At 38.5% G+C, this 24,133-nt stretch overlaps 1 protein-coding gene across 1 annotated transcript in view; it reads right to left on the bottom strand.

Annotated features, from left to right (window-relative positions):
* LOC150079487 (uncharacterized) overlaps positions 1-22,130 on the bottom strand; it is a 73,872-nt gene extending 51,742 nt beyond the window's left edge. Inside the window, exons 1-3 of the mRNA XM_090383617.1 lie at positions 22,034-22,130; positions 21,554-21,699; positions 15,291-15,493 (exon numbers count right to left, since the gene is read on the bottom strand). Coding sequence (XP_090239743.1) covers positions 15,291-15,493; positions 21,554-21,691 — 341 coding nt within the window. The 5' untranslated portion in view covers positions 21,692-21,699; positions 22,034-22,130. The remainder of the gene's footprint in view (positions 1-15,290; positions 15,494-21,553; positions 21,700-22,033) is intronic.
* Positions 22,131-24,133: the final 2,003 nt, after the last annotated feature.

The following is a 24,133-nucleotide window of genomic DNA, read 5'->3' as shown; positions in this document are numbered from 1 at the left end:
AAAGTGAAGGGCCCATCAAGCTCTCAGCTGCCTACACCAATACCAGAGCTTGCACTTGGTCATCACGCAACACAGAGGCAGCCCCCAAGGCAGAATGCGCTGGTCCCAAAGAAACTAGTAGTTGTTGGTGACTCTATTGTCAGGGAAACGGGAAACATGCTTTGTAAAAAGGATAGGTGGAACAGGACCAGGGTATGTCTGCCAGGGGCAAATGTTGATGACGTTGTAGAGCGGATATCATCTTTTAAGGGCGCAAAAGGTGATATAGTTGTACACGTTGGCACTAATGATATTAAGAGTAGGAGACTGGCGGAATTACTTAACAAGTACAGGTCGCTGTTGAAAAAAAAGCCGTGAATTAGGGTTGAATTTGATAGTGTCTGCAATTCTGCCCAGACACGATAGGAGGGAGTATATGATGAGAGCCCTGTCAATCAATTCGGCCCTGGAAAGATTGTGCAAGGCTCAAAGGGTAGAATTTTTTTCAGCCTGGTCTGTACTTGTTAACAGGAGAGACTGCTTCTACAGGGATGGGATACACTTTCTATGGGATACCCAATAGAAAGGGTTCAAGAATATTTGCTGATGCTATCGAGGCAGTGTTAGGTGGGTGGGAAAACTGCTAGATTGGGGGGATACAAGGACTAATAGATTAACAGTAGATACTGGCAGAGGTGAAAGTGATTCTTGCACTGCTTCTATTGGAATGAGCCGCAGCCTGGAAAATATGATGCAGGATATTTCAGAGACTGCTGGGAATCATTGGGGTACAAATAAACACATCGGCTGTGTTAGGGTAGTTAAGAATAGGAACAGGTGCATGTATACTTGAGTGTACACCAATGCTAGGAGTTTAGTAAATAAATTTGATGAATTTGAGGTATTGCTCAAAACATCAAAGGCAGATATTGTGGGGATTTCAGAGACGTGGTGTCACACAGATATAAGGAATGCAGAACTGGAATTTGGGGAGTACAATGTCTACAGAAAGGATAGACAGGATAGGAAGGGAGGAGGGGTTATGCTATTAGTTAAGAAATACATAAAATCCAAGGAATTGAAGCCAGTCGACATTGCTGGACAGTGCAGTGTCGAGTCAGTTTGGTGTGACATAAGCACTGGGAGATCAAAATTGAGAGTAGGAGTGTGTTATAGGCCTAATGACTCTGATGAGTATAATAAGAAACTGTACAGGGAAATAGAGTGGGCCAGTAAATCAGAGAGTCTTATAATGGGGGATTTTAATTTCCCAGATATTGACTGGAATCTGGGGGCTGGTCACTCACACACTAGCAAGGCTTTTGTGGATTTATTGGATGATTGTTTTCTACATCAGCATGTTCGGGAGGCTATTAGAGGGAGTAATACTCTTGATTTGATTATCAGTAGTGATTCTTTATGCATTAAGAATCTGCAGATAAAGGAACCACTAGGTGGCAGTGATCACAGTGTGCTGAAGTGGGATTTACTCAAAGAGGTAACTACCATTAGGGGTAAAGGGAAGGCTTATTGCTTTCGTAAAGGCGACTACGATGGACTGAGACAGTATGTAAATTCTATAAAGTGGGACCAACTGATGATGTTACCAACAGCAAATTCAAAATGGGAAGCATTCAAAGAACTTATCTTGGAAGCTACTAGGCTTTACATACCAACTAAGAAATATTGTTCAAGGTTTAGGCCTAAGTGGATGTCAGATGAACTAATGAGACATATGGCAGAGAAGAAAAATGCATGGGATACATACAAATTAACACGTGACACAGAAGCCTATGATAGATACAAGTTACAAAGGAGGTTAGGCAGGCGAAGGCAGATTACGAGAAATCTTTGGCAAAGGATGCAAAGAAAAACACCAAAGAGTTCTTTACTTATGTAAACTCTAGAAGGAAGGGGATGAATCAGATTGGTCCACTTGATATTGATGGGTCAACTGTTGATGATCCTGCTCAGGTAGCTAACAAACTAAATGAATATTTTGCATCGACATTCACACATGAAGTGAGGGGAATGGCAGAGGTGTATTCAACTCTGGCAGTAAGCTAGAGAATCTTGTAATAACTGAGAGTAAAGTGGAGGAGAAATTGTTGAAGATAAATACAAGAAAGGCACCTGGGGTGGATGGGATCTATCCAGTTATATTAAAGGAGGCAGCAAAGGAAGTAAGCAAACCCTTAGCCATAAATATGAGAGCTTCCTTGGACTCAGGGGAAGTACCCATGGACTGGAGATGTGCAAATGTGACCCCAATTCACAAAGGAGGATCAAATATGACACAAGTAATTATAGACCTGTGAGTTTAACTTCTGTTCGCAGAAAATTAATGGAGGCACCGGTTAAAGAAGCACTGCAGGATCATCTAGACAAGACTTCAGTTATAGCTCAGACACAGCATGGTTTTGTTAAGGGGAAGTCTTGCCTGACCAATTTGATTGGATACTATGATGCAGTCACAAAAGAACTGGATTCAGGGAATAACTTTGATATTATAGACTTGGATCTTAGAAAGGCTTTTTATACTGTTGCACATGGAAGACTGCTGCACAAATTGGAGCAGTGTGGCATTGGAGGCAAATTGCTGCTATGGATAAAGGGGTGGTTGAGGGGAAGAAGACAGAGAGTGGTAATCAATGGACACTGCTCATCGTGGACTAATGTTATTAGTGGAGTCCCTCAGGTTTCAGTATTGGGTCCATTATTGTTTTCTGTATTTATAAATGATATTGGTGATGGTATATCAAGCTTAATGTCCAAGTTTGCAGACAATACAAAGGTTGGCAGGGTTGTCAAGGACACTACTGACACTATGCTACTGGAACAGGATCTGGAAAGGTTGACCAGATGGGTTGAGAGGTGGCAAATGAAGTTTAACATTGACAAATGTAAAGTACTACATATGTGAAACAGCAACCCCAGAGCAACGTATCAACTCTGTGGTACTACACTGACAGTGGTAGAGAATGAAAGGGACCTGGGGGTAGTTGTGCAGGCAGATATGAAGTTCTCTGAGCAGTGCAGACGGGCTACAAGAGTAGCTCATGGTGTATTGTCATTGATATATAGGAATTTTTCTAGCAGGGATAAGGAGGTGATTATTCCCTTGTATAAGGCAATGGTCAGGCCACACCTAGAGTACTGTATACAGGTCTGGAGGCCTCATTTCAAGAAGGATGTAGAGATGCTGGAACGAGTACAGAGAAGGGCAACAAGATTAGTGAATGGAACAAAGGGGTGCTCTTATGAAGAAAGGCTTAAGTTTTGCAAATTACAGTGTCTGGGGACTAGGCACCAGCGAGGTGATCTGATAGAGGTGTATAAAGCCTTGAATGGTTTGAGCATGCTCAATGCTGATGGGATTCTTCCTCTTGCTCAGAATAATCACCTGAGAGGGCATAAATTCAAATTGAGGAAAGACAGATGTAGGATAGACGTGAGGAAATTTGCCTTTAGCCAGCGGGTGGTTGGTTGGTGGAATAGACTTCCATCCCTTGTTGTGGAAGGTGATAGCCTAAATAAGTTTAAGGCTCAGCTGGTTAGGTATTTCGAACAAACAGAGGGGTGAAGTGGAAGTGGTTATTTTTTATTTATTTATTTTATTTTATTTTTTTTTTTGGCTGATACTGCATAAGCTGGCTTTCTTGCATGAAATGCCTCTACTAATGCTAATGCTGCCAATACTAATACTGAAATCCAATTGCTTCAAACTACATCTTTACTATATTTTCAAAACAAAACAAAAAAATATCTTTTTGTTTATGTTCATGTTTACTTATTTCACAAATATTCATATCAGCAACTCTAGTGTTATTGAGGGATGTAGTGACAATAATGTGGTGGATAGATGGTGTTAGCAGTCATGTTGTGTGATCTAATATTCCAGAGGTTGCTAATTTGAAGGGGGGTAACAGGGAGCAGAAATTCTTGGAGCCCAGCAATTGGACTGAGAGAATATCCAGACAAACTGTCCAAAATCCACATTATCATGCAGAAAACTGAATACCTGACTATCATTATCCACACAGGTAGCTCAGTGGATAGTGTTGCCCCCCCCCCTCTCTCTCTCTCTCCCTTATGAAACCCCCAAACACAAAGGATATCAAAACCTGTAGTATTTAGTACAGCCGACTGGGCTAGCCAGGTGGATAAAGTGCCTGCCTGGCAACCCAAAGGTCACGGGTTCGAATCCCGCCTCGGGCTTGGATCATAGTAAAATGCAAAAACTTTGGGAGGTGCATTAACTAGTGATTAACTAATGATAGATATAAGTTGATCTGTAACCAAGTTACAAAGGAGGTTAGGCAGGCGAAGGCAGATTACGAGAAATCTTTGGCAAGGGATGCAAAGAAAAACAGCAGAAAGAAAATCGGCCACAGAAGCCGATGCACCAACAACTAACAAAAAAAAAAAAAAAGTACTTAGTACCATGCATGGGCTGAAGAATATGGGGGGGAGAAGGCATGCTGTAAACTCTGCTCTGGAGATTAAACATGGTGTTCACCACTTCAAGAATCCAAAATGCAAAGTGGTGGTAACTTGTTGTTTCTTATTTAACCTGGTCATGGTATTCCAAATCTGTATGAGAAAGGGGTTATCATGATTTTATTCTGCTGTATAGCTTGGATAGCACTAATGATCTGTATAGAAAACATTGTTTTCTATACAGACCATTAGTTTTGTTCAGAATGTGAAATTTAAGGCTAGGTGGATAGCACAGAGTTCTGGAATATAGCTGCTACATTCAATACACAGTTTCTTGGCTATGGTAATATTGGGAAATAACATTGCTGCACCAACATGAGTGTCAGTTTTAGATCCATCCATATAGATTGGCGTGTACTGTGCATGCTGGGTTCTCAATGCAGTGTGAATTTGCAGAATGTTCCATTGGGATAAGGTGTGTTCCCCCATGCTGATGAAAGGTCACACAGCAGTACATGATACATCCAAGATGGGACTGTACGAGAGGCAGTAGGCTGTATCTTACCAAGGTCAAGTTGCCAGTTAGTGAGCAGGGAATGAAGGTGTATCCTTGTTGATGAGTTTGTAGATGAGGAAGCTATGTAAAGGTTCATTGATTTAGACGAGAAAGCTCCATTCCGAGTAAGGTTGTCCAAATCCCTTTGAGTTTTGCTTTGATTTGATTTTGGTTTTATTGGTGCAAAAACAAGTAAGGTTATACTTTGAGTTTTGATGCATAGCTTAACAGAAGTATTTCTCTGGGTAGATGCAAGGAGGATTTCATTAGCTTCAGCACATAAGCTCTGAACTGGTAATGTACGATATGCCCCTAGTGCAAGAAAAAGAGAACTGTAGTATATAGGATCAAGCCAATGGATCAGGATCAATGCACTTGGTCTAGCAGAACTGTAGACAGTAGAGTCCATAGACTAGATGTGACAATATTAATGCATGGTACAAATGCAGAATTGTGTAACAGTGGGCTCCCAATGTTGTGCCAGATGGTATTAGCATTAGTAGAGGCATTATGATGCAAGAAAGCAAGCTTATGCAGCATCAGCAAAAAAAAAAAAAAAAAAAACACTTCGTTTCACCCCTCCATTCGTTCGAAATACCTGTCCAGCTGAGCCTTAAATTTATTTAGGCTATCAACTTCCACAACAAGGGATGGAATTCTGTTCCACCAACCAACTACCCGCTGGCTAAAGGCAAATTTCCGCACATCTATCCTACATCTGTCTTTTCTCAATCTGAATTTATGCCCTCTCAGGTAATTATTCTGAGCAAGAGGAAGAATCCCATCAGCATTGGGCATGCTCAAACCGTTCAAGGCTTTATACACCTCTATCAGATCACCTCGCCGGTGCCTAGTCTCCAGACACTGTAATTTGCAAAAGTTAAGCCTTTCTTCGTAAGAGCAACCCTTTGTTCCATTCACTAATCTTGTTGCTTCTCTGCACTTGTTCCAGTAGCTCTACATCCTTCTTGAAATGGGGCCTCCACACCTGTATACAGTACTCAAGGTGTGGCCTGACCATTGCCTTATACAAGGTGATAATCACCTCCTCATCCCTACTAAAAAAATTCCTGTATATCATTGACAAGACACCATGAGCTACTCTTGCAGTCCGTCTGCACTGCTCAGAGAACTTCATATCTGCCTGCACCATTATCCCCAGGTCCTTTTCATTCTCTACCACTGTCAGTGTAGTACCACAGAGTTGATACATTGCTCTCAGGTTGCTGTTTCCCATATGTAGTACTTTACATTTGTCAACGTTAAACTTCATTTGCCACCTCTCAGCCCATCTGCTCAACCTTTCCAGATCCTGCTGCAGCAGCATAGCGTCAGTAGTATCCTTAACAACCCTGCCAACCTTTACATCTTCTGCAAACTTGGACATTAAACTTGATATACCATCATCAATATCATTCGTAAACACCGAAAACAACAACGGACCCAACACTGAACCCTGAGGAACTCCACTAATAACATTAGTCCATGTTGAGCAGTGTCCATTGATTACCACTCTCTGTCTTCTGCCACTCAACCATCCCCTTATCCATAGCAGCAATTTGCCTCCAATGCCACACTGCTCCAATTTGTGCAGCAGTCTTCCATGTGCAACAGTATCAAAAGCCTTTCTAAGATCCAAATATATAATATCAAAGTTATTCCCTGCATCCAGTTCTTTTGTGACTACATCATAGTATCCAATCAAATTGGTCAGGCAAGATCTGCCCTTAACAAAACCATGCTGCATCCGAGCTATAACTGAAGTCTTGTCTAGATGATCCTGCAGTGCTTCTTTAAACAGTGCCTCCATTAATTTTTCTGGAACAGAAGTTAAACTCACAGGTCTATAATTACCTGTGTCAGCCTTTGATCCTCCTTTGTGAATTGGGGTCACATTTGCACATCTCTAGTCTATGTGTACCTCCCCTGAGTCCAAAAAAGCTCTCATAATTATGGCTAAGGGTTTGCTTACTTCCTTTGCTGCCTCTTTTAATATAACTGGATAGATCCCATCCACCCCAGGTGCCTTGTTTATGTTTATCCTCAACAATTTCTCCTCCACTTTCCTCTCAGTTATTACAAAATCATCTAGCTCACTGCCAGAGTTTACTTCACCTCTGGCATTCCCCTTCCTGAGTAACTCCTCATGTGTGAATGTAGATGCAAAATACTTGTTTAGTTTTGTTAGCCACCTGAGCAGGATCCTCAACTGTTGAACCATCAATATCCTGTTGACCAATCTGATTCATCCCTTTCCTTCTAGAGTTTACATAGATAAAGAACTCTTTTCTGTTTTTCTTTGCATTCTTTGCCAAGGATTTCTCATAATCTGCCTTTGCCTGCCTAATCTCCTTTGTGACTTGGTTACAGACCAGCTTATATCTATCATAGGCTTCCATGTCACCTATTAATTTATATGTATCCCATGCATTTTTCTTCTCTGCAATATGTCTCAATAGTTCATCTTACATCCATTTAGGCCTAAACCTTGAACAATATTTCTTAGTTGGTATGTAAAGCCTAGTAGCTTCCAAGATAAGTTCTTTGAATGCTTCCCATTTTGAATTTGCTGTTGGTAATATCATCAGTTGGTCCCACTGTATAGAATTTAAATACAGTCTAGGACCATTATAGTCGCCTTTACGAAAGCAAAAACCCTTCCCTTTACCCCTGATGGTAGTTTCCTCTTTGAGTAAATCCCACTTCAGCACACTGTGATCACTGCCACTTAGTGGTTCCTTTATCTGCAGATTCTTAATGCATGAAGAATCACTACTGATAATAAGATCAAGAGTATTACTCCCTCTAGTTGCCTCCCGAACATGCTGATGTAGAAAACAATCATCCAATAAATCCACAAAAGCCTTGCTAGTGTGTGAGTGACCAACCCACAAATTCCAGTCAATATCTGGGAAATTAAAATCCCCCATTATAAGACTCTGATTTACTGGCCCACTCTATTTCCCTGTACAGTTTCTTATTATACTCATCAGAGTCATTAGGCCTATAGCACGCTCCCACTCTCAATTTAGTACTCTTAAGATGTTTAGCTTTTTAAGACAAGTAATTTGGAGCTCTTTTATATGTTCAAGGAAGGCAAGTTTTTGGTCAAAAACCATACCATGAAAGCAGACACTAGGAACCATTGGGATAATTTGATTTTCTAGGTGAAGTTCCGGTCTGGGTATAGGTTATGCTTCCTACAGAAGTGCATCCCAACAGTCTTTTGGGAAATGAGAGGTGAAAACCATTGTTTTGGGACCATTTAACAACTTTGTTGATGGCACCTTACAACTGTCTTTCTACCAATCGCATATTAGGGGAATGGCAGGAGATACTGAAGTCCTCAGCATGCAGGGTAGTGGACACTGTCTGTAGTAGATCCTGCATTATTGAATTCATTATTATGTTAAATAGGGTGGCACTTAGCACTGAACATTGTGGGACCCTTTCTTCCTGGATGAAATTTGAAGATAACTGGTTATAGACTAACTTAAAATGAGTGGTGATGTAGGCAGTTACTGATAAACTGTGGCAGGTGGCCACATAGACCTAGAACCTATATCATATAGGTTTTGCATTATACCATATCTCCAAGCTGGGTCAAAGGCTTTTTCTATGTCAAAAAGAACCATGACATGGTGTTCCTTTCATACAAAAGCTTTAAGGATGTTTCTTTCTGCCCTGAAATCTATAGGGTTCAGATAAGTCCATCTTTGCTCCTTTCAGCCCTGAGAGGCTCAGGTTATGGACAAATTGAATAGGTATTTTGCATCTACATTCACACATGAGCAATTCTTCAGAGAAGGGCATGCCAGATATTTTTATCAAAACCTAACGAGGAGCTAAATGAGTTTGTGATAACTGAAAGGAGTGTGGAAGAGAAATTGTTGAGTATAGACATAAAAAAGGCACCAGGGGTGGATGAAATCCATTCATTTATATTAAGGGAAGCGGCAAAGGGGGTAAGAAAACCCTTAGCCTTAATTATGAGAGCATTCTTAGATTCAGGGGAGAAACCTATAGACTGGAGGTGTGCGGATATATCCACAATTCATAAAGGGGGATAAAAAGGCAGCATGAGTAATTACAGACATGTCAGCTTAAGATCTGTTCCAGGCAAAACAATGGAATCACTAGTTAAAGAAATAATGCAAGAACATTTAGACAGGCATGTAATTATACTGCAATCACAGCATGGATTTCTCAAGGGGTGCTCTTGTCTAGTCAATCTGATAGGTTACTATGATGCAATGACCAAGGAACTGGATGCAAAAAATAATTTTGACATCATATACTTGGATTTCAGGGAGTCTTTTGATACTGTTGCACATAAAAGACTGCTGTACAAACTGGAGCAATGGCATTAAGGGTAAGTTACTGCTATGGATAAAGAGATGGTTAAGTGAAAGAAGACAAAATGGTTATCAATGGGCACAGTTCTTCATGGACTAATGTTATTAGTTGAGTTCCCCAGGGTTCAGTGCTGGGGCCATTGTTGTTTTCAATATTTATCAATGATATTGATGAAGGTATATCAGGCTTAATATCTAAGTTTGCAGATGATACAAAGGATAGCAGTGTAGTTAACGACAGTCATCAGGGTGAGCTACTGCAACAAGATCTAGGAAGATTGAGTCAATGGCCTGAGAAATGGCAGTTGAAGTGGGGTTTTGTCAATAATATACAGAAGCTTTGCTAGCAGGGATATGGAGGTGATTATACCTTTGTATAAGGCCATGGTTGGGCTGCATCTTGAGTACTGTATACAGGCCTAGAGGCCTTACTTTAGGAAGGATGTAGAAGTGTTGGAACAGGTGTAGAGAAGGGCAACCAGATTGGTAAAGGGAATAGAAGGATGTGCTTGCCTAGAAAGGCTTTAGTTGTTCAAATTGCAGCATCTGGAGACTAGGCACCTGCTCGGAGACCTGAGTGAGTTGTTTAAAGCCTTGAATGGATTGAGTAAGGTGAATGTTAATGGCATTCTTCCAATTGCTGAGCCTACACACAAGTTGAGGAAGGATGATTGCAATGTACAGAAGTTTGCCTTCAGCCAGTGGGGAGTTGATTGTTAGAACAGGCTTCCATCTGTTATTGTTGAAAATGAATGGGTTGAATAAATTCAATAACTAGGCAAATTCTTGGAAGGTATGGATGGGTGAACTGTGCTTTTTTTTCAGCTGATGGTATATAATTGAGCAGATGGGCTGAGAGGTGGCAAATGAAGTTTAACATTGACAAATGTAAAGTACTACACATGGGAAACAGCAACCCCAGAGCAACGTATCAACTCTGTGGTACTACACTGACAGTGGTAGAGAATGAAAGGGACTTGGGGGTGGTTGTGCAGGCAGATATGAAGTTCTCTGAGCAGTGCAGACGGGCTGCAAGAGTAGCTCATGGAGTATTGTCAATGATATACAGGAATTTTTCCAGCAGGGATAAAGAGGTGATTATTCCATTGTATAAGGCAATGGTCAGGCCACACCTAGAGTACTGTATACAGGTCTGGAGGCCTCATTTTAAGAAGGATGTAGAGCTGCTGGAACGAGTACAGAGAAGGGCAACAAGATTAGTGAATGGAACAAAGGGGTGCTCTTACGAAGAAAGGCTTAAGTTTTGCAAATTACAGTGTCTGGAGACTAGGCACCAGCGAGGTGATCTGATAGAGGTGTATAAAGCCTTGAATGGTTTGAGCATGCTCAATGCTGATGAGATTCTTATTCTAGCTCAGAATAATCACCTGAGAGGGCATAAATTCAAATTGAGGAAAGACAGATGTAGGATAGACGTGCGGAAATTTGCCTTTAACCAGCGGGTGGTTGGTTGGTGGAACAGACTTCCATCCCTTGTCGTGGAAGTTGATAGCCTAAATAAGTTTAAGGCTCAGCTGGACAGGTATTTTGAACGAACAGAGGGGTGAAGTGGAAATGGGTTTTTTTTTTTTTTTTTTTGGCTGATGCTGCATAAGCTTGCTTTCTTGCATCAAATGCCTCTACTAATGCTACTAATGCTATAATCTTGCTTTCTTGCATCATTTGCCATTACTACTACCAGTACTATCCTTTATAGATCAGCAAAGTGAATTAAACCTCTGATCTTTTCGAAATGGCAGTAAGGAACAGCATACTCATATAAGAAAATTTACTGAAAAGCAATTGTCATATCTACATCAGCATGCAACTATTCAGCAAAGTCAAGTAGTGCAGTGATCTCTGCTGAAAAGATAAGGACAAATATACTAATGCAGGAAAAATAATGGTAAGAATGATATCCTCAGCTATAACAGCATAAACCGTACAAAGTCACTTTGATCAGACTTCGAGACAGCTACACAAAGGTGGGCTTAGACTATACTTCTGGAAGGGAAGGGAGAGTGACGTGATGATAGATGTGGTTAACAAAAAGGAATAGCAAGGTTATATGGAACCCAGGGGCAATGCAATATAAAGTGGCCATTGGTTTGAATTTGCCGATGTCTTTGCTTATGTTTGTGTTTTGTTGTTCTTCTGTCTTTTACACTGTCTTTTTTTTGTGTTGGAACAATAATTGATTGTGACTGTTTCACGCTGATGGTCGGTGAATTGATGTATTGTCCAGTGCAGTTGCGGGGGGTTCTCCATGCACTCTTCGCGGTGTTTCGGCCTGTTTCTTGGGTCCGGGGTTGGTGGCGCCACTTTCTATGTGTTTTGGCGTGTGGCCGAAACTGACATTGTCGTCTGTGGAAGTTGACACTGTGGCGTGGCGTGGCGAGAAAGCGGGCTTCAGTGTTCGTGGACTCCACAATGAATTCCCTTTTATATAATAAATGCATTTATTTAAGAAAATCAATTCCAATTTATTTGAAAAATTAATTTGTATATTTATTTTATATTATTTTTTATTCAATTTGTATATTTATTTTATTTTTATTCAATTTGTATATTTATTTTATTTTTATTCAATTTCTATTTTTATTTTATTATTATTCAATTTGTATTTTATAAATTTAAAAATAAAATTTGCCATTATATAAAGGAGACCAAATCATAATCAGTAAACCCCGATCATCATGAGTCAGTCTCAATTCTTTGAGAAGGGAATCGCCAACTATCAATCATCCAGCTCAGGTGTCAAGCCCATACTGTAGATTTATGGAGTTAAGGTCAAATAAGTGATAATTTAAAATATAATGGCCAGACATTGACTAAGATTCAGTTGAGAAGGAGATTAAGATGACAGTCGTGTGTGCCAGTTGCAATAAACATTAATAAATAAAGAATTTTATATACACACTACTGGGTTCAGGTGGGTGATAATAAAAGGTTTCAGTACAGTGAGAGGTGCACTGGTCTCACTGTACTGAAACCTTACAGCCTAAGTTAGCTTAGGCTGTAAGTTCATTTCCTGTAAACCAAGAAAATGTGAAGACTTTTTTTTGGTCGATTACAAAAGTATCAACTACAAAATGATTTTGTTGTTATTTGACACCAAACCTTCTATATTATAAAAACCATCAATATTTAAAAATATTGCTTATTAAAATATTGTATTTATAATACATTGCGAAAACAAGTAAATTATCATATCTATACTTGAGAAATGAATTTAAAGTATAAGAAGGGTAAAAAAAAGGTAGGAGGTGAAATGAAAAAATAGCTTTGTTACCACTACATGACTATCATAACCGTTAATATAAACTTACAATATCTTTATTTATTTTATTATTATTATTATTGGCCGTGTGGTGCAGGGAAGCCTGAGGTTTTTGCTGCACGAGAGAGAGAGAGAGGAATTATGATGTCCAGCTGGGGGCCTGGGTGTGCCAGGCCCGTGCTCACCAGATGTGAGCCCTGGGAGCTATATTTTGCTATTCTTCTGTTTTTTATAGTCCTTTTCTGTATTGGAACAATAATTACTTCTGAATATCTCATATTAAATCATTGGTTTAAGCAAATTATACCCACTATTACATCATATTCCAATGTTACATCTGGTGAGACAAAACTGATGATATATTTGTTAAAACTGGATTGTAAATAACCACTCTCTCTCTCTGTAATTAAATATTTTTGTAGGCAAATAAATTCTACCATTTAGGGTGCATTAATTATATGTGTGAAATTCACTCATTCCTTTAATTCCTTTTTACTTCAAATAAAAATTCTAAGTTAGAGGAGATTGGGATGCCTCACTGTCTGTAAGCATCTGGCTTCTTACGCATCCTTATTCAAACTATTGATCAATGACCCTATTTTGTAGACTCTTCAATTTCCTTTATATTTATACAGTCCCTTTATATTTAGTCTCCCACCTTGGGGCTCTGTGGACTTGATTTAAATTACGCCTTTCTTGTCTGTCTCCATGCATATTCCACTCCCTTCTATTTGTAATGCATTCAGTATATCTGTTTTGATCCATATTTGTGGGTTGTTGAATGTGTGAGATTCTGTCATTTTTCAAATACTCGCTTTCCCCCTTTTCCATTTCTAACCTCCACCTCTCCTTCCTCCTATCAACCTTCCCCCTCCCAACAGAATTGTCAGTTGCACAGTCCCTTGTGCATTGATCAAGTTTCTGGCATCAGTGACCCTACATCTGATTGTTTATGTCATGGTCTAGCTGCTTTTCTCTACTTTCCCAGTTTGGTGTATTTTTCATTTCAGGTTGAGCTATTTGCTTCACATTTGTTTCTACAGAATGGTCTGAGCATTTTAATATAAAGAAAGCCTCTCTATCACCCATTACATCTTATTTTCCATCATGTTTAGGTGTCTAGCGAGCTCTTCAATATCACCTTTCCTGTACCCTTATTCACTTACAGCCTCCTTGTTTTATTAGTTCCTGTGTTAACTTTTCTTTTCCCTGTATTTTTACTAAAGTTCTCCAGCTTTTTTTTCCAAGTGCCACATAGCAGGTCTCAAGCAAGATGTGGGCAACATTTTCTTAGCGCTTGTTCTTTTTATTACTGACCCTCTGAGAAATTGCCTGTTATTATTTTTTCAAATGATTGTTTTTCTAAATCAAGTATCTCAGGAGCTCACATTTGGTGAGTGTGGTCTTGGTGGGTCCAGGGTCCTGGGCTGGATATCATCATTCTTCTCTTTCTTGGCGATTTCTTTCTACTTCTGTCTCTCAGGGTAACTCGGGGAATTTTTTTTTGGCTGGTGCAGCATAAGCCTCAGGCTTCCTTGCACCATATGGCTAATAATAATAATAAAGTGTGTGCGTGTGTGAGATGAGAGTTTAAAGGTGCATAAACTGCTGGGGCTAAAATGCTAAAAACAAAATTCAGGTGTAAATACTTCATTTTTATTACCAAGATCTTTTAGAATTTATGATATAGTCCAATCTTTTTTTAGAAAAGAGAAAAATTCATTGATGTTTGCAACGTTGCCAATAATATGTTGTAAAGTCATCGGTTCCCGAAGATTTATCGGGGAAAACAGGATGGATGTTTTGTCCTGTTGAGAGTGAGGACAGTCAATCAGGATATGTTTCACTGTTAAATGTGCTGAACAGTGTGGACACTGAGAAGGATCCTCATACGTGAGTAGATGGAGATACTCGATATGTATGACCAATTCATGCCTGAGCAAGTACCACTTCTTCTCTTCACACCATTTCAGTGCTAGAGCACCAAAGCTTTGGGTCCCGTTTCAACCGGTAAAGTTTATTATTGGTTTGGGTGAGCCACAGCTCTTTCCATTGTGTGAGACATGCTGTTCGTATGATATGATTATAGTTAGAGGCTGGAACAGGAATGGAGGTTAAGTCAAAAGTTGTTGGATTTTTTTAGCATTAAAACAAACCCCGGGGTCTCACATCTGGTAAGTATACCCAAGGTCTACAGCCCCTCTCTCTGGGCGCCTCCGTAGCCAGGTGGGAAGGAGCAACAGTGCGTAGCACACGCTTCTTGATTAGACCGGGGTTCGAGCCCGTCACCACCAAATACGGAAAATGCGTAAAGGTCAGGGAATGACCACCGCATATTCCCGGAGCAATATGGCCTTAGTTGCTAATGCTCCTAAAAAAAAAACCAAACCAAACCAAAGCCCCTCTCTCTCTCGGTAATTTTTTTTTTTTGGCTGGTGCAGCATAAGCCTCACGCTTCCTTGCACTATATGGCTAATAATAATAATAATAATAAATGGGTACATAAATCAAGATAAGTGCTATAACAAATTACCACTACTATTCAAACTTTACTAAATGCTGAGTTACAGTACTATTCTAAAAAAAGATACAGCCCCAAATTAAATACTCCTAATTCATATTTTACATCAAACAGATCAATATAAAACAGATAGATACTGGCACATGCAAGTTTACTAACCTCGTAACTGTAACGGAATTAAAAGGAATGGGTAATAGGCACTCTTCTTCTGCTTTATTTTCAACTCTCTCCTTGTCTATGTGATTACTTTTAAAAATACTTATGGAATGTTGCTGAGGGGTACGGCTATACCTTCTTGATAACTGTGTCAGTTTCTCCTTTTCATAACATACATCACAATTATATATTTTTGGCGACAGGTCCTGAAAAATAAATGATAATTAAAGTATATATTGTATTACAATACTGAAGCACAAAATTAAGTTGGTAAATAATGAACTAAATATATTTTGTTTCACAATTATGCAACTAGGATTTTCTTATACAGAGCAAGATATATAAACATTGATAGTTCCTAAAAATTTAACTTTGCAGAAAATACAGTTTTGATCAATTACACCGAACAACAAATTTTGGGTCATATCTTGTTACGAGCATGAAAATTTACTTTCATTATAGATTTTGCGGTGCTAAACAAGGAAATGGTGCTTAAAATGGCAGACTGGCTCTTGTTTTTGAATAAAAGTAGATTTTTATATTTATACAAGGTATTTTTTATTTATTTGGCAGTAAGATATAGCTACGAACAAACCTGTATCAAATGCGACCTTTTCGCCTTTTGCTTGTATTCAGCTTCAGGAGCATTTCTTTTCACCATCCAACAATAATCAGCTAACATGGCAGCACTTCATTTGCTTTTGTATCTTTATTCAATTGCTGCGATGTCTTGATGGAAAGGCTCACCATGTTCGTCACTGATAGCACCACAGCTTGGTGGGAAGAAATCCAGGGGTTAGTGCAAGAAATGCATCTTTAATTACATGTTGCACCCAGTTTTTTGTAAGAAGTAAAGTGTGTTCATTGTATTTATAATAATGTGTTTTCTGTATTCATAAATGATATTGATGATGGTATATCAGGCTTAATGTCCAAGTTTGCAGACCATACAGAGGTTGACAGTGTTGTTAATGACACTAATGACAGTACACTGCTGCAACAGGATTTAGAAAAGTTGAGCAGATGGGCTGAGAGGTGGCAAATGAAGTTTAACATTGACAAATGCAAAGTACTACATATGGGAAACAGTAATCCCAGAGTAACGTATCAACTCTGTGGTACCACACTGACAGTGGTAGAGAATGAAAAGGACCTGGGGGTAATTGTGCAGGCAGATATTAAGTTTTCTGAGCAGTGCAGATGGGCTGCAAGAGTAGCTAATGGTGTCTTGTCAATGATATACAGGAATTTTTCTAGCAGGGATAAGGAGGTGATTATCCCCTTGTATAAGGCAATGGTCAGACCACACCTTGAGTACTGTATACAGGTCTGGAGGCCTCATTTTAAGAAGGATGTAGAGCTGTTGGAACGAGTACAGAGAAGGGCAACAAGATTAGTGAATGGAACAAAGGGTTGCTCATACGAAGAAAGGCTTAAGTTTTGCAAATTACAATGTCTGGAGACTAGGCACCTCTGAGGTGATCTGACTGAGGTGTATAAAGCCTTGAATGGTTTGAGCATGCTCAATGGGGATGGGATTCTTTCTCTTGTTCAGAATAATCACCTGAGAGCGCATAAATTCAAATTGAGGAAAGACAGATGTAGGATAGATGTGCAGAAGTTTGTCTTTAGCCAGCAGGTAGTTGATTGGTGGAGGAACAGGCTTCCATCTTTTGTTGTGGAAATTGATAGCCTAAATAAATTCAAGGATAAGCTGGACAGGTATTTTGAATGAACGGAGGGGTGAAATGGGAGTGTTTTTTTTTTTTTTTTTCGGCTGATGCTGCATAAGCTTGCTTTCTTGCATTGTATGCCTGTACTAATGCTAATGCTAAAAGTGAATAGGCTTAAAGCACCCTATTCAGATCGCCAAATGGAATTTGGAAGGAGTGGCCCAGATATGAAGTTCTCCAAGCATTGTAGACTGGTTGCAAGGAGGTCCTACCGATGATTTATCGAACAATCACTAGTACAGATAAGGCATCATAATCCCATTATATAAGGCTATTGTCAGACCACACTTGGAATACTGTGTTCAAGTATGCAGACCGCACCTAAAGAAAGAAAGACATTGTTCTTCTTGAAAGGGTCCAAAGATGGGTAACTTGCCTGGTGAGATCGGCAAAAGGGTGTCCATATGAGGAAAGACTTCAAATATGTGGGTTGCAGAGCTTGGAAACTAGGTACCTTAGAGGAAGACTTGATCGAGGTGTTTAAGGCTCTGAGAGGCATAAGCAAAATGAATCAGGATGAAATTTTCATGGTTATAAATGATTCTAGAACTAGGGGCCATAATTTCAAGTTATGGGGAAAGTTATTTAGACTGGATTGCAGGAAGTATTATTTTAGTGAGTTATAAATTACTGGACTAAGTTACCTACATGGGTGGTAGAGGCTGACAGTCTGGGGAAATTCAAAGGTCAGCTGGATAATTACCTAAGAGAGAAGGGAAATGCATAGGTTGCCCATTTCCTTTTCTCTTATTAATTTTTATTATTATTATTTATTTTTTAATTCTCTTCTTATTATTTATTATTATTAATTTGTTTTTATTCTTATTATTTTATTTTATGTATTTTTTGTTATTTTATTTTATTATTATTTTTTGGCTGGTGCAGCATAAGCCATAGGCTTCCTTGCACCATGTGGCCATTACTAATAATACTAATATTACTTCACAGAATCTCTCCCATTTGAATTTGCAGTTGGTAATATCAACATTTGGTCCCACTGAAAGGAATTTAAAAACTATCAAAAACCACTACAGTTGCCTTTACAAAAGCAAAATCGATTCCCCTTATCCTTGACAATAGTTATGACTTTAAGTATATCCCACATCAATATATTATGATCACTACCACCTAGCAGTTTCTTTATTTGGATATTAATGCATGAAGAGTCATGGCTGATAGTTGGATCAAGGGTATTACTTTCTCTTATTGCCTCTCTAACATGCTGCTGTAGAAAACAATCATCAAATAAATCCAGAAACAACAACAGAATGTTGAAAATTAAAATCCCCCATTATAAGATAATCTGATTACCCCAGGGGCTCACCTCTGGTGAGTATGGGCTTGGCAAACCCAGGGTCCTGAGCTGGATATCATCATTCATCTTTCATGGTGATTCCTTCTTCTCTCTCTCTCTCTCTCTCTCTCTCTCTCTCTCTCTCTCTCTCTCTCTCAGAGTAACACGGGATTTTTTTTTTTTTTTTTGGCTGGTGCAGCAGGCTTTCTTGCACCTTGTGGCTAATAATAATCTCATTTACTGGCTCACTATTTGTCTGTACAGTTGTTCATTACACTCATCACAGTCATTAAGCCTAAAACATACTCCTACTCTCACTTTTGTTTTCCAAGTGCATATGTCAAATCAAATCTATTTAACACTGCACTGGCAACCCATATCAACTGGATGCACTGCCTTTCTGTCCTGCCTATCTTTTTTATACATGAGTTACAATTATTAACTAATGTGTATGACTATAATGACGTGGCTCATTTTCTGGCAAACAGGAAAAGTTTCTTGGGTTTGTCAGATTATGCTAACAAAATCTTTAAGAGAAGAAAGCGATTTGTAAATACTGACTTAAATGATCACGGTTAATGGTTAAATATTGTACATTTCTAAATTTATTCTTAAAATTGATGTTTTAGTTAAGGAAAAAGTTTTTGTAGCTCCAGATGGCTTTTTCTTGGTCAATTATATACCCTGATGGAATAGGTTGCTGAGCTTGGCTATGCTGTGTAAATGGTGCAAATTGTCTGTGAAATGTAGGCTTGTTCTAGACATATGACCTTTTATGTTAAGGATTATTGATGTGGACTTGCCAGACTGTGTTTCTGGCTTGTCAAGGGCTTTTTCTGTGTAATAGAGTCCATGTGCTGGCGTGGTGTCTCGATTTGGGGCTAGGAAACTATAACTCATCAGTGAATTGAACTCAACTTTCACAAGGGCATTTTGTTGTTTATTACAGGACTGGGTGATGTTTACCTTGACTTTTGTGGAAATTGATTCGTTGCAGGGTTGGATGATGTGTTGCATTTACTCAAAGGATGTGTAATCCCCTCAGAAGAGAGGGCTGCTGTCATACTTGCAGATTTGGATTCGAGAAAGGTTCCCTTGGGAGCAAGGTTTTTTTTTTTTTTTCCCCTTTTTAACTTAACTGTTGATCTGGTTGTGCATGAATCAGTGTGTGCCTTGATGATTTAATTCTCAGTCATGCACTTTTGCACAGTTTTGTACTGGTCTGCTTGGCGTCCTGGACAAAGGAAAATGTCATAAGATTGATAATGGTAATATCAATAAATTAATGTCTTTAGGAAAAAGGTGTGTTTATAAGATGGATATTCACACTTTTAGTGTTCTCTTAAGGAAAGGGACACTAATACCACCTGTTGTACCAGGTTCTGTTGGAACTGGTGAGCATGAACCCTTTGTACTATTCCTAGTGAATTGAAAGCAGATATTATTCATATTAACCTACTAACCTGGATTAAGAAGTATTTCACTGTTTTGGTGAAATTGACTGGAATTCCAAAACCTTGACTGAGATGTATGTTATGTTATGTTTTCTTCCCCAAAGTGTGGGAGTTTCCCCTCAAAGTTGTGCATTGGGATTGTGCATGACTTGGTATACATGCACTTTGACATTCTTTGTGTATATTCCCAAGTACGGGAATAATTGGTTTCTGTTGCAAAAATAAGTCTTATGTTGTGTGATGTTTGGTTAAAAAGTTTCACAGAATTTAATTTTGTTATGCTTCTTGTTGCGAGAAACCTTAATCTTGTAAATGTCTCTTTGGGGTAATGATTCATTCCCCAGATTTTGATGTTTAGAGGTTTTAACATGTTAAAGGTTATATATTGAATTGAATAAGTTAAATGCTATTTATCCTTCTTACTACTCCTAAAATGGGATGCAGTGTGTAAATATGATTATTGTAAATGTTCAAAATTGCTTTGGAAGCCTTGTTGCTTTCCACTAGTTTTAGTGGTTTTCTACTCAAAGATAGATTTTTGTGTAAATACTAGATTTAGTATTAGAAGTTTTAGATAGAGAATTTCTGTCCACTAGTTTACTCTTTCTGTTCTTTGTTTTTCTATTTCATAAGGATGCCGCCTCTCTCATCTCCATTCTTCTTTACCTTTTCCTCCCTCTCCCATTTCAAGTACTATTTGATTTATGTCCCTTTTCCTTTATAAATACCCTGGGCTTTCAGGTTTTCCTGGAACCCCACTACATGTCTCTAAACTGGTCTGTAGTCACTGACACACCTCCCTGTGGCTAGGGATGAGAGTCGGGGCACTAGACTACTCGCACTAGTCTACTCGCCCTGGCTGCAAAGTTGCCAGATGCTGGCATACAGCACTCAACATGACACACACTTCTGTATACATTGTACTCACCATGTTCAAATCCTGCATGTTTCCAATATCCATACTATGTCTGCATTTGTTGACTTAAATCAGAACTTCAATCTCTTCATATTTGTTTACTGTACTCCTAGGATTACAGTACAAGCAAGCAAACATGCATCGTTTTTGCTTTTAATTTGATAAGTCCTTTAGTTGTTTATGAAAAATTTACTATAGCTAAGAATAATAATTTTTTTTCATAGCTGCTACTTCCAGAACAATTTGTAAGGATATTTTATTTTTACCAAAACAAACATTTTTTTTTTTGGGGGGGGCACATTTTAAAGTTAAGTTAACTTAAAAAAGTGCCCCCCCCTATTATTATGCAGTTAACTGTATAATAACAAACATTTCAGAAATGGAACTGTTTGCAAGAAAACGCCTCTATCCTTTTTCACTAAATGTTAAAAAAAAAAAAACTGAAAAAGCAGTTTTTCAGTTTTTTTTTTTTTTTACTTTTTTGAGCAAAATTCTCCACAGACTGAAAGTGAAAAAGAATAAAATTGTCAATGCATTATTTTTATCGGCGTAAGAGCTACTTTTTTATGCTTAGCGGAAAATAATTTAAAATTCTGGGGCATGATATTACGTGTACAACCAACAGCTTGTCGATAGTGTCTGACAAACAAGAAAGGGTGCTGGTTTTAGAGGGCAGTGAAAAGAGAGAGATACGTTGGAATTCTGCCAGACTGCATCATCTTGAATCTTTCAATACAAACACTTTTATTAATTTACTCTATAAATAAAAAAATAATAAATAAATATTAAAAATGAACTTAGCATTTGCGTGAAATTAGGACTGATTTCGATCAGGTACACAACAAATCGGTAGTAATATTAAAACTTACTCGTGCTTCCGGTTGCGAAGGTGACCGAAACCCACAATCATCTTCAGTGTATTTTATGCTGCTCTGACTTCCGGAATGGCTAGATAGCTGCGTAGAAGTAGTACGAGTACGACTTCCCTTTCGCAAGGGTGTTTCCATGACAGTGTCTGAAAGAGGAAAAGAAGTGCATAAAATTTCTGGAGCACCGAGTGACACAAAATATATATTTTTTTAAACTCCGGCACCATTAGCTTTACAAAAGCATGCCAAGGAGATAACTAAAAAGAGGAAAAAAGAAAGACAGAAAAACATCGCACTAAATCAATTATCAATACACTACGAACCTGATTTACAATAATAAAAATATTAAATGCGAAAGCAACGATGCCAACTGCATTTTAAGAGAAACTTTAAGAGATAATCATCCTTCTGCACTTCACATGTTCCAACACTATTTTTTTTTCGGGATTAAGGATTAAAGTCATGTCCAATAATTAATACTTATTAAAAAATCCTGTTTGTACTCCGGCACGACCCTTAGGTCAGAGAAGTTTACAATTAATCATTTTAAACAATAAACACAATCATGTATTGTATTTAGCAATCACGTGACCTAGAACCACGGTCAACTGAAACGCACGTTACCGCAAACTAGTGCTGATTGCGGTAACATGTGCGTTTGCGTTGACCGCGTTAGTGCGGGATTATGGTGTTAAAAATAAATAATTTATTTTAAGTACGTTTTTAAACAATTCCTCTTCTCCAAGTTCCTTCAGTCAGAGCCGTGCCGAAGGTGAGGCGAACGAGGCTCTTGCCTCAGGTTAAAAGCTAAAATGGGCGCTAAAAGAAAGATTAAATAATTGCGAACGTTGCCATCAGTAAGGCGCAATTTTTCATTCTTGCCTAAGGTACTAAAATGGCTCGGCACGGTCCTGCCTTCAGCGCATATGGTTAACCTTCTTCAGGTCAGAGAACTGAAAATTTATGTTTATATCGTGAAGAATGGTTTGAAGCAATTCTTTAAAAGTCCGTGGCTTGCAACGTATTTATCACATTATTTTCATTAATTTTATCTGTACGAAAAACGCTGAGACGGAACTTTCCTTATTGCGTAGTTTTATTATTTAAGTTTGAAGTCTGGTTGACTGCTATTGACATACTGGAAATTGTCGAATTGGGATTCGTCGACAACGTCAAGGAATCTGTATAGTGGCCTTTCGTTCTCAGACAGGGCAGGTGGTGGAATTGCAACAAGAACTCACAGCTCGGGACTGACCAAAAATGAGAAAAAAATAAACAAATAAATTATATTGTACCAGGGCCCAAGCTCGTAATGATACGCCACAAATCTGAGAGGAAAAGTAATTTAGTTTTAAGTCATGGCCTTCTAAAATTGTGATCTACCAGTCAGACATAAAGGGACCTACCAATAATTGAGAAGCCATGATTACAAAATGTCATACAGCAAAAAATACCAAACATTGAAATAGTGACAAAACAATTAGTACGATGTCTTTACGATTAGTACGAATGTGTGTAAAACTAAAATTATGGTGATTGGTGATAATCTCGGTTCCAGTAACGTGAAGGTTAATGGGCAAGATATCGAAGAAGCGGATGAATTTGATTACTTAGAGTCAAGAATAAATAAAAATAGTGACTACTCAAATGATGTAAAGAGACGACAGGCAATTGCTAAAAATTTGGTCGCTGATCTGATAAAATAATGGAGAGATCATGATCTGCCCCTAAAGACGAAACTGGGAATCATTGATTCGTTAATTTTTCCAGTTGCCACTTATGGATGTGAAGGATGGAATCTGAAAAGAGTTGACAGCAAGACAATTGAGGCATTTGAAATGTGGTGTTACAGGAGAATACTGCGTATATATCCTTCTTGGATCGAAGAACAAATGAATGGGTATTGAATAAAATTGGCAGGCCTAAAATTCTTCTTCATAGTATCAACAAAAAAAAACTGAAGTTTTTTGGTCATATAGTAAGAAGGGAAAACTTTCTGTTGAAGAATATAATGGAAGGAAAAACCGAGGGTAAGAAGTGCAGAGGAAGACCTGCAACTAGGTGGAAGGATGGGATTAGTGAACGTCTGGGCATGACACTTTGCGATGCTGCTCGTATAGCACACGATCGATGCAGTTGGTGGAATTTGTTGGTGGCCACAACAGCTCCTCAGGGAGCTATGTGACTGGAAGAATATGATGTCTTTAGTTTTTTCTTTTGTCCTTGTCAATTCAACTCTAATTACACTACCCAACATGATTTTTACCTCCATAAAATCAATGGTTGTTTCTGATCAAGTTTTATGTATAGAATTTATAATCAATCATAAAAATTTCCTATCACGTCTCAGTTTTAAGATATAGATAGATAACTGGATTCTGTACAAAGATATCATTACTGTTTGAAATACAATTTTTAAACTTATTAACTTTTGGTTGGTTTTGTTTACTGGGCTAAAAGTTAAGCAAGTATATCATTACAGTACTGTTCTTGCAATATAATATATTTTGATTTTGATGCACTTTTCCAGACAAGTCAGTATTTTTATTAATTTTATTACACCATTCAACTGTTCGATAT

This window comes from Mastigoproctus giganteus, chromosome 10 (genome assembly GCF_048544385.1).
Source record: "Mastigoproctus giganteus isolate SK-2022 chromosome 10, ASM4854438v1, whole genome shotgun sequence".
Classification (NCBI taxonomy): Eukaryota; Metazoa; Arthropoda; class Arachnida; order Uropygi; family Thelyphonidae; genus Mastigoproctus; species Mastigoproctus giganteus.
This window is presented reverse-complemented; position numbering and strand designations above follow the sequence as displayed.